At 41.8% G+C, this 10,162-nt stretch overlaps 1 protein-coding gene across 2 annotated transcripts in view; it reads left to right on the top strand.

Annotated features, from left to right (window-relative positions):
• The window catches only part of Sec24a (SEC24 homolog A, COPII coat complex component), a 64,073-nt gene that overhangs the window by 23,957 nt on the left and 29,954 nt on the right, over nt 1–10,162 (top strand). The window contains exons 7-10 of one of the 2 annotated variants that reach the window (XM_021212010.2): nt 309–411; nt 2,717–2,843; nt 6,120–6,229; nt 8,910–9,022. In XM_021212010.2, coding sequence (XP_021067669.1) covers nt 309–411; nt 2,717–2,843; nt 6,120–6,229; nt 8,910–9,022 — 453 coding nt within the window. The remainder of the gene's footprint in view (nt 1–308; nt 412–2,716; nt 2,844–6,119; nt 6,230–8,909; nt 9,023–10,162) is intronic. The other variant, XM_029546085.1, reaches the window with a different exon arrangement.

The raw sequence follows: 10,162 nt of genomic DNA, 5'->3' as shown, positions 1-10,162 counted from the left end.
CCCCTCTGCCCCTCTGCCCCCTCTGCCCCTCTGCCCTCTGGCTCCTGGGTGCTGGGATTAAAGGCATGAGACACTGCTGGAGCCTATGGTTAGTTTCTTGAGACATAGTCTCACTGTGGTGGCTGTTGGATTCATAGTTATGTGTGGTCACACATGGCAATTTAAATATTTTAATAAAACATTTTAAAAGGGTCTATATTCATTTGTAATCTGATCTAATCACAAGAGTATTAAGATAGGCACCGTTTATCTTGATTTCTTTAGTCGTGAGCGCAGTGGCAGCTGACATGTGCTGTTTTCTCCCCCAGGTTATTCCGATGCACGCTGACTAATGTCCCTCAGACTCAGGCCTTACTGAATAAAGCCAAGCTTCCTCTGGGGCTGCTGCTCCACCCTTTCAAGGACCTAGTGGTATGCTTCTTTGTATGTGTGCTTTTGTTTTTTGAGACAGGGTTTCTCTGTGTAACAGCCCTGGATGTCTTGAAGCCCTCTTTGTAGGCCAGGCTAACCTGGAACTCACTGAGATCCGGCTGCCTCTGCTTCTGCCTCCCGAGTCCCGGGATTAATGGATTAATGGGACTGTAGGTGTGTGCCACCGCAGCCAGCCCAGTGCTATGCCTCTTTAGAGTAGATGTGGAAATTATCTAAGTGGCAAAGTATTTTTGCAACAATGTAAGAATGAATATAAAGTCTGTTATGTGACAGGGTTCTTTTCTTTTTTAAATTTCTAATTCAATCAACATTTTTATTACAAATTAAAACAAGGTAAGCGAAGTATTAGTGAGAAATCCAAGGGATGCTATGTACATGGGCAGAACTGAAAAGATGGATGCAGGCTTGTGGTAAACACTTGGGATTCCAACACTCGGGACTGACCGACATGGGTTGATTTTGAGTATTTATCTAAGTTGTAAATTACCATTAAAATAGTTTCCCCTAGCTTCCTGACTCTGCTGCTCATGGAGTGCAGTCAACTGCTCTAAGAAGTTGCTGCCCACACATTTATAAATAAAATAAAATAAAATAAAATAAAAGTTGTTCCATAATCTAAACAAATGAAGATCAAGTAGGTCCTAATTATCCAGAACCTAAACATGTGATCACATGCCCTTGAGTGTCAGTGTGTGGGTGGTAGGACTCTATTGTTTGATTGGTTGGTTTCAGTTGTGATATTGGGGATTATAATGAGGGTCTCATGCATGCTAGACCGGTGCTGCACGCCTGAGTTAGACTACCCAACCCCTTTATTGACTTTCATTTGTTTGCTTGAAAATGCTGTTTTGCCACGTAATAGCCCTGACTGGCCTGCTGCTTGTTATATAGCTCAGACTGGCCTTGAACTTTTAAGAATACTCCTGCCTCAGCCTTCCAAGTACTAGAATTACAGGTATGGGCAACAGTGCTCAGCTTCCCTTATTGAAGTATTTTAATATGAAGAGTGAAAATTTTATTTTTTTCTTTTCCTTTTCTTTTAAAGATTTATTGATTTTTATGTATGTGAGTAAATTGTCACTGTCTTTAGACACTCCAGAAGAGGACTTCGAATCCCATTATAAATGGTTGTAACCCACCATGTAGGTGCTGGGAACTGAACTCAGGACCTCCAGAAGACCAGTCAGTGTTCTTAACTGCTGGACCATCTCTCCAACTCCATTTTTTATTTTTCTATTATTTCCTTTATGTATGCTTTAGCTATATGAGTTGAAATGCATGCAGATGGAGGTAAGAACAGCTTTTGTGAGTCACTTCTCACCTTCCAACCTTACTGAGGCAGGGTCGCTCTTGGTTCTGCTAAGCTGTGAACTCTGGGCTAGCCGGCCTAAGAATTTCCCGGTGAGTCACCTGTGTTTCCCTCTTACACACACACACACACACACACACACACACACACACACACACACACACCCATAGGATTGGTGAGGTAATAGATGCTGCCACACCATCCAGTTTTTGACACGGGCTCTAGGAGTCAAACACAGGCTGTCAGGCTCTTACTGCAAAGTGCTTTTACCCACTGAGCCAGATCCCTGACCCAGACCTGTTAATATAGATGATAGCCCTTAAAAACTTTTTAAAAATGGTTTTTCAGACAAGATTTCTCTGTTTAGACCTGGCTATCCTGGAATTCACACTGCCTACCAGGCTGGCCTGGAAGTCACAAAAGTTCTGCCTCTTCCCAAGTACTGGGATTAAAGGTGTGGGCCACCACCACCCAGCTAGTTAAGTAGGCCGCTTAATTTAAAGGTAAAATTTTGTAAGAGTTTCATTTTTCATTGTTTTAGAATGTACTTTCTTTCCTTGGAACTGAGACAGGAGGATTATGTGAGTTCAGGAGTTGGAAACTAGCCTGGGCAACATGGTGGGACCTGTATAATCAAAAGAGAATGGTGTCCCTGAAAACGCATTGTACCATGTACCCCCTTGATTCTACAGTGAGAATGTTTAATGAAAAGAGGAGTAGTTTTCAAATAGATACGTTTTCTTGTGGCTACTACCCACATATGGTGTTGGGAGATTAGTTCTTGCTCTGTAGCCCAGGCTGGCCTCAGACTTACCACTGTCCTCCTGTGTCTTCCTCTAGCATAGAGACCCTAAGTGTGAGCCTCAATGCTCACACATTTCTGCTAGGTTTTACTTCGAAGGTAAAGTCTCACTTGTCCTTTGGAAGGGATGGATTAACCCCTTAGCTCTGTTTTTTTGGTTTTGTTTTTTTCAGCAGTTGCCTGTGGTCACCTCCAGCACAATTGTGAGATGCCGTTCATGCAGGACTTACATCAACCCTTTCGTCAACTTCCTTGATCAAAGAAGGTGGAAATGTAACTTATGTTATCGAGTCAATGATGGTACGATTCTTTAAAACATTTAACATTTGAAGCAAAAAAAACATATTTTTGTTTGGGTGGTACACACCTTTAATCCCAGCATTTGGGAGGCAGAGACAGGTGGATTTCTGAGTTTGAGGACAGCCAGGGCTCTACAGAGAAACTCTGTCTTGAGAAAAACCAAAGGGGAAAAAAACTAAGCCTATGTTTGTATCATGTGTTGGTGTGTAGGTATGTGTCTCTGTGAATGCCCTTGGAGACCAGGGGCATCAGAGTTCTCTGCAGTTGGACTTACAGTGGTTGTGAGTTGCCTAGCATGGGGAATGGAGAGCAAAATGGCGTCCTCTGAAGAGCAGGACACACTTAACGGATAAGCTGCCTTTCCAGCCCCTTAAAACATTTTCTAATTTTTATTTGCAATGTAGAGAAAACAAATAATAAAAATATGAAATGAAGCTGTCTCCTGAGAGGCTCTGCCAGTGCCTGACAAATACAGAAGTGTATGTTCACAGCCATCCATTGGACAGAGCACAGGGTCCCCAATGGAGGAGTTAGAGAAAGGATCCAAGGAGCTGAAGGGGTTTGAAGCTCCATAGGAGGAGCAACAATATGAACTAACCAGTACCCTGGGACTAAACCGCCAACCAGAGTACATATGGAGTGACTCATGGCTCCAGCTGCATATGTAGCAGAGGATGGCCTAGTCAGTGAGAGGAGAGGCCATTGGTCCTGTGAAGGTTCTATGCCCCAGTGCAGGGGAATCCCAAGGCCAGGAAGCGGGAATGGGTGGGTTGGTGAGCAGAGCAAGTGGGGAAGGGATAGGGGATTTTCAGAGGGGAAGCTAGGAAAGGGGATAACATTTGAAATGTAAATAAAGAAAATATCTAATAAAAAAAAGCCATCTAGCTGCCTGTGTGTATATATGTATATGTATGTATGTGTATGTATATGTGTGTGTGTGTGTGTGTGTGAAATGACAAGAGAGCCATGCATGGTGGTTCACCATTTTAATCTCTGTACTCGTAAGGTAGAGGCATGTAGATCTCTGAGTGAGAGACTGGCCTGGTCTACAGAGACACCCTGTCTTAAGGAAGCCTGTAATCCTAACCACTAACAAGTCTGATAGTAATGATGAAGCCTGTTTCAAAGAAAAGCGGCCCTTTTATTTACTTGATATACAGATAATCAGGTCTTTAGGTCAGATAGCTAACACTAACTTTTTTTTTTACACCTTTATACTTAGAAATACATATATACTTTATACTTAGAAATACATATATACTTTATACTTAGAAATACATATATAGTTTGAGGCAGAAATAGGATAATTATCATTTTGAGACGATATTTTACATTTATTACATTGAACATATAAATGGGATAGTTCACAGTATGGTTTAAGATTTTTGTTTTGTTTTTTATTTTGAGCTAGTCTCAAGCCACTGTGCAATTAAGGATGCCCTGAACTTCTGAAACCTCTTTCCTCTACCTACCGAGTGCTGGTGTTATAGGTATATGCTGCTGATCCTAGTTCTTTCCCCTGCCTACCGAGTGCTGGTGTTACAGGTATATGCTGCTGATCCTAGTTCTTTCCTCTACCTACCAAGTGCTGGTGTTATAGGTATATGCTGCTGATCCTAGTTTATGAGATGCTGGAGATTGAGCCCAGGACTTCCTCTGTGTTAGGCCAGCACTCTGCCAGCTAAACTATCTCCAGCCAGAAATACTTTTATTTTGAAATTATTTTGTGTGATTTTTTTTTTCCTCCTAGGATAAAAGAGAACAAGCCCATAGAGTAGTGGCTGCTTTTTTCACTCACTCCTGTTGAGTAGAGTAGTACTCGATTAGTTGAATACGGTGTAATCCGTAACTGAAGTGTGCTCTCTCTCAGTAGCTACTTTATAATTTATATTTTAAGATATCATATAACCAACAGCACTGTGAATTCTTAGCCCTTGGGAGGCAGAGACAGAGGTCTTCCTGAGTATTATACAGAGAATTGAAGGCCAACCTAGGCTGCCTCCATAAGACCTTGACTCAAAAAGACAGAGAGAAGGGAAATGTTTAAATGTCTTTCTGGAAGAAATTTCAGTTAGAGTTGAAGAGTGGTATCACATGCCTGTAATCGGAGCCCTTGTGGAGGCCAAGGCCAGCCTGGGCTACAAAACAAAACCAAGTAGATTTCCTACTTTATAAAAAAATCAGGAAAAAATATAGTGTTAAGTTCACCTTTAAAATCTGAAGTGTATGTGCTGTAATGCACAAATGGAGTTATGATAAAGGTTGTAGCCTCCTGTGTATACTGCTGAGCTACTTAATGAACTATAGTTTTACCCTTTAAGTACATAACCATTTTAGGTTGATTGTGGTTGTTGTGATTTGTTTGCTATTTTCTTCATTGTGTGTGTTTGTTGTGGGGTGGGGTGTGTATGCCACAATATGCACATGGAGGTAAGAGGACAAGTTGGTAGGAATCAGTTCTCTCCGTCCACAGTGTGAGTGCCAGGGATCAAACTCAGGTTAAGCTTGACAGGAAGTACCCTTACCTGTTGAGCTATTTGCTGGACCTTTGCTTGGTCTTTGAGACAAAGACTCCCACTATACTCCAGGTTGGCCTGATATTTGTTGCTCTGTAGCCTAGTCTGGCATCTAACTTGGTGGTGATCCCCTGACCCAGTCTTTGACGTGCTGCAATTACAGGCATGCACCACCTCATGGATTTATTTGGTTGTTTGGTTTTTTGTTTTTTGTTTTTTAACTCCCCCAGCCAAGGGATTTTAATCTTTAAACAATTACTGGGAAGCTAGGTTCAGTGACAGCTAATCCCTAACATACTCTGAGCATAGTGAATTACAAGTTCAATTCACTGAGGCACGTGGTGGTGTGCAAAAGCAGTTGGTGCTGATAAAGCTTGCTCATCCCTCATGGCTTTACCCTGAAACAGTGCGCCTTCACTGTCTGGGAGCAGCCTTCTGGGTCAAAGGTCAATGTCTGTTGGGAGATTTCTGGAAAACAACTGGCATTTGATGAGTTTTTAATCATCTTTTCAAGCTTATTTGGAAACAAGCCGTAAGCCAGAACATTGGGGGCGGGGAACATCACAGTGATTGCAGTTGTCTGCGAAGCCTCTTGCTGCCATATATTGTAGGAGGAGTTTAAATAGAACCCTTTTAAAAATTCAATTTGTTCCTTTATTTTTAACTAGGATTAAATTAATTACAACACCTAAATTAATAAAAATCAAAATGCAAGTTATTGAATTAATCCTTTTATTAATAATCTTTTTGTGTTGCACAGTTCCTGAAGAATTCATGTACAACCCTTTAACCAGAGTTTATGGAGAGCCTCACAAAAGACCTGAAGTCCAGAATGCTACTATTGAGTTTATGGCTCCTTCAGAATACATGGTAAACTCCCTTTTTCTTTCTTTTTAGAGCAGGGTGTGTTGGTTGTTTTGTTTGTTTGTTTTTGATGTACTATGTAGCTGTGGTTCATCTGGTATTTGCTGGTTAGCTGCAGCTAGCTTCAAAGTTCCTATAATTCTGTTTTAGAATTCCAAATAATGTGATTACTGTTGCAAGCCATACCCCCAGCCATCATACTGCATTTTAAGTAAAATAATATAATATCTTTTAACAAAGTTCTCTTTCTTAGCTGAGAAAGTATTTGTTCACAAAGTAGAAGTGCTTGCTGTTGCAAGCCTGATGACCTGAGTCTCCTCCCCAGAACCCACACAAAGCTGCAGGGGAAACACCTGGTCCTGGTAACCGCCCTTGCGCACATCATACGCATATGTCACGCACATACACACATGTAGCTAGATTACAATGTTCAGAGAGTAAAGGTGTGGGGGAAGTTCTACTTCAGTGTCTTATCTATATCAAGAAATTTGCAGCATAATATTGGGATCATATTTATATCTGTTAAATCAGACTTCTGTGTTTTATAAATAATTCTATGTAGTCTCAGCATTCAGGAGGTAGAGGCAGGAGGATTAGTTCAAGCCTGAATTACTGGAGTTAGGCCAGTGTGGACTATATAAAATCATCTTCAAAAACAAATAAAAAATGGGCTGGAGATATGTTAGGGGTTAAGAGCTTTGGGGCCGGAAGGATGACTTAGCAGTTCAAGAGCCCTGGCTGCTCTTCCAGAGGATGCAGGTTCAATTCCAGCATCCACAAGCAGCTCACAACTCCCTGTAACTTTATTTCCTGGGGATCTGACACCTTATACATTCATACATACAGGCAAAACACTAATGCACATAAAACAAAAAAAGTCATTAACAAAGAGGATAGGGTTAAGAGCTCTGACTGCTCTTGCAGGGGACCTAAGTTCAGTTCCCAGCACTCATGTGGCAGCTCACAGTGTCCTGTAACTGTGGTTTTAGGGGATCTGAGGCCCTAGTCTGGCTTCTTTGTGCACTGCATACAAGCAGTGCATGTATGTACATGCAGACACTCACATATATACATAAAGTAAAAAAACCAAAAAGCCCAGGTCTCTTGACTTAAATACTCTTTCAGTTACTGAGCCTTAATTGTATTTAAGCAAAAAAGGAATATGAAAATGATGCTAACATGTAACACCAGCTTGACTTGTCTAATGAGTCTTTCTTCGTGTGTGTGTGTGTGTGTGTGTGTGAGTGTGTGTGTGTGTGTGTGTGTACGCGCATGTAAGCCAAAGATCAGCCCCTGTATCATGCCTCAGGTTCTATCCATCATATTAGTAGCTTTTCGTTTGAATAAGGTCTCACTATGTAGTTCTGACCTGTCCTGGAACACTTGAGACTGGACTGGCCTTGAACTCAGAGATCCACCTGCCTCTGCCTCCTGAGAGAAGCTAGGATTTAATGCATATATCACTAAGCCACCCACCTTGGTTTTTTGAGACAGGATCTCTCATTGACCTGGGAGTCATTGATTAGGCTAGACTCACTGCTTAGAAAGCCCAAGGGTTCCTCCTTTCTCTGCTTCCTTAGCCCTGGCTACAAACTCATGCCACCAACCCAGGCTTTTCACATGGGTTCTGGAGATTAAACTTGGATCCTCATGCTTCTCTGGCAGCACTTCAAGTGAGCTGTTTCCCTGCGTAGGGATATATAAATATATATATTTGTTTTGTTTTAACCTGTATGTGAGATTTATTCTCTTTTACTATGTAATTTATAAGGGGTCAGTCTTTTTAATTGAGTCACTGAAGTTATTAGTAATAGTTCTCTGTCAAATTAAATGTAAAGAACCCAAGCATCTGCTGGGTGTGGTGTTACACAGCTACACAACTTTAATCCCAGCATTTAAGAGGCATGAGCAGGCAAATCTCTGAGTTCAGAGCTAGCCTGTTCTACATAGTAAGTTCTAGGACAGCCAGGGCTACACAGAGATCCTGTCTTGAAAAGCATTAAAGAAGAGGAGGAGGAGAAGAGGAGAAAAAGAAGAAAATATGCTTAGTAGACAAACCATACATAAATGTATACGTTATCAAATAATTATGAAGTAAACCAGTTGTGTTAGAACTATCTAGATCAAGGCTATAACATTAGTTGCTGCAGAGGTAGCTCAGGGGTTAAAAGCCCTGGTAGACTTCCAGAGGATCTAGATTTGATTCTCAGCACCCACATGAGAGCTGACAACCATCTTGTAACTCCAGTTCTAGGGACTCCAGCATCCCCTTCTGCCTTCCAGGCTGTGTGCACATGGTGCACAACAAAATACCCTGCACATTAAGAGTTTTGCCAACACTGCCAGAAGCCTCGTGGTGGCATGTGTTCTTCCCTGCCTAGAGAACCCTCTTCTGAGCTCTGCCAGACATTTCTTTTTCTTTAAGTTTGAAACGGATAGTATCTTCAAATGAGCAGTTCGTTTTTCAGAGGTATGTAGGTATGTTCTAAAGGACTGCTTTCATAGGTTAGCTTAGGTCTCACTTAGCCCCTGTGTAAGTGTGAAGTGCATCTGTACTCAGGGAAGTGCTTCCATCTGCTGCCTCCACTTTATAATCTATGTAGTAATTTTGTTGTATGTGACCCCATCATGTAAATATAAATTTAATACTGTTGGATATATTTAATTGAACTCTTTTTCCTTCTAGTTACGACCACCACAACCTCCAGTGTACCTCTTTGTGTTTGACGTATCTCACAACGCGATAGAAACTGGATACTTGAATTCAGTTTGCCAGAGTTTGTTAGACAATCTGGATCTGTAAGTGTCTTAACTCAGCTTAAATCGAAACAACTAGTGTCTTCAAAATGAACAGTTAGGTTTTTGGGATTTCATTTCTTTGTTTGTTGAGACAGGGTTTCTCTGTGTGGCCCTGGGTAACTGAGAACTTGATCTGTAGAGTAGACCGGCCTCAAACTCAGAGATCTACCTGCCTCTGTCTTCCAAGTGCTGGGCTTAAAGGTGTAGGAGACCCGGTGGTTTTGTTAAAGGTCCTTACATAATTATTTTCTGAAGGATCACGTAGATGGGTTGGCTTAGGCCTTCCCTGACCCTGTGTAAATGTGAAGAGGACTGAGGCGCCTCTGTGCTGTCACCCTCACCAGGCTGCTGGGCTGCTCCGTGTAACCCTCCTTCCCACCCCTTCAGGGTTTCTCTGTAACAGCCCTGGCTGTCCTGGAACTCGCTTTGTAGATCAGTGGACCCGACTGGCCTCGAACTCACTGAGATCCTCCTGCCTCTGCCTCCCTACTGCTAGGACTAAAAGTGTGCATTATCACACCCAGGACCATTTGATTATTCAGGCAAATCTCTCTCGGCCATCGTATCATTTTGCCTTTAAAGTGTAGGATATTACTCTATAATCAAGGCAGGCCTCAGTCAGTCTGGCCTTACACTTTTATCAATCTTCCTGCCTCAGATTCCTGAGTGCTGGGATTATAGACATGAGCTCTATGCTAGCCATGGTATGATTTTTAACACCTGGCCTGGTTCATTTTTTTTTTTTTTTATTCTCACTTGTCTCAACCATCATAAGCTTGCTAGAGTAAAAGTTCAAGTAGTATACATGTATTCCATTTATTATCATAGTTTATCTCTTAAAAGAGCTATGTTTTAAATGTTATATGCACAGGATATATATCATGTATAAAAATTAGTGTGACCTTTGAGTATAAGAAAGGATAGGCTGGATTTCCCCACAAACTGAGTAACTTCCTCACATTGGCCAAGGGCATGCTTGCTCCTCTGTGTGTGTGTGTGTGTCACAATCTAAGCTATACATGGGAACCAAGTATGAAAAAGGCTGGAGGGGCTGGTGAGATGGCTCAGTGGGTAAGAGCACCCGACTGCTCTTCCGAAGGTCCGGAGTTCAAATCCCAGCAACCACATGGTGGCTCATAA

The sequence above is a fragment of the Mus pahari genome, chromosome 14 (genome assembly GCF_900095145.1).
Source record: "Mus pahari chromosome 14, PAHARI_EIJ_v1.1, whole genome shotgun sequence".
NCBI lineage: Eukaryota > Metazoa > Chordata > Mammalia > Rodentia > Muridae > Mus > Mus pahari.
This window is presented reverse-complemented; position numbering and strand designations above follow the sequence as displayed.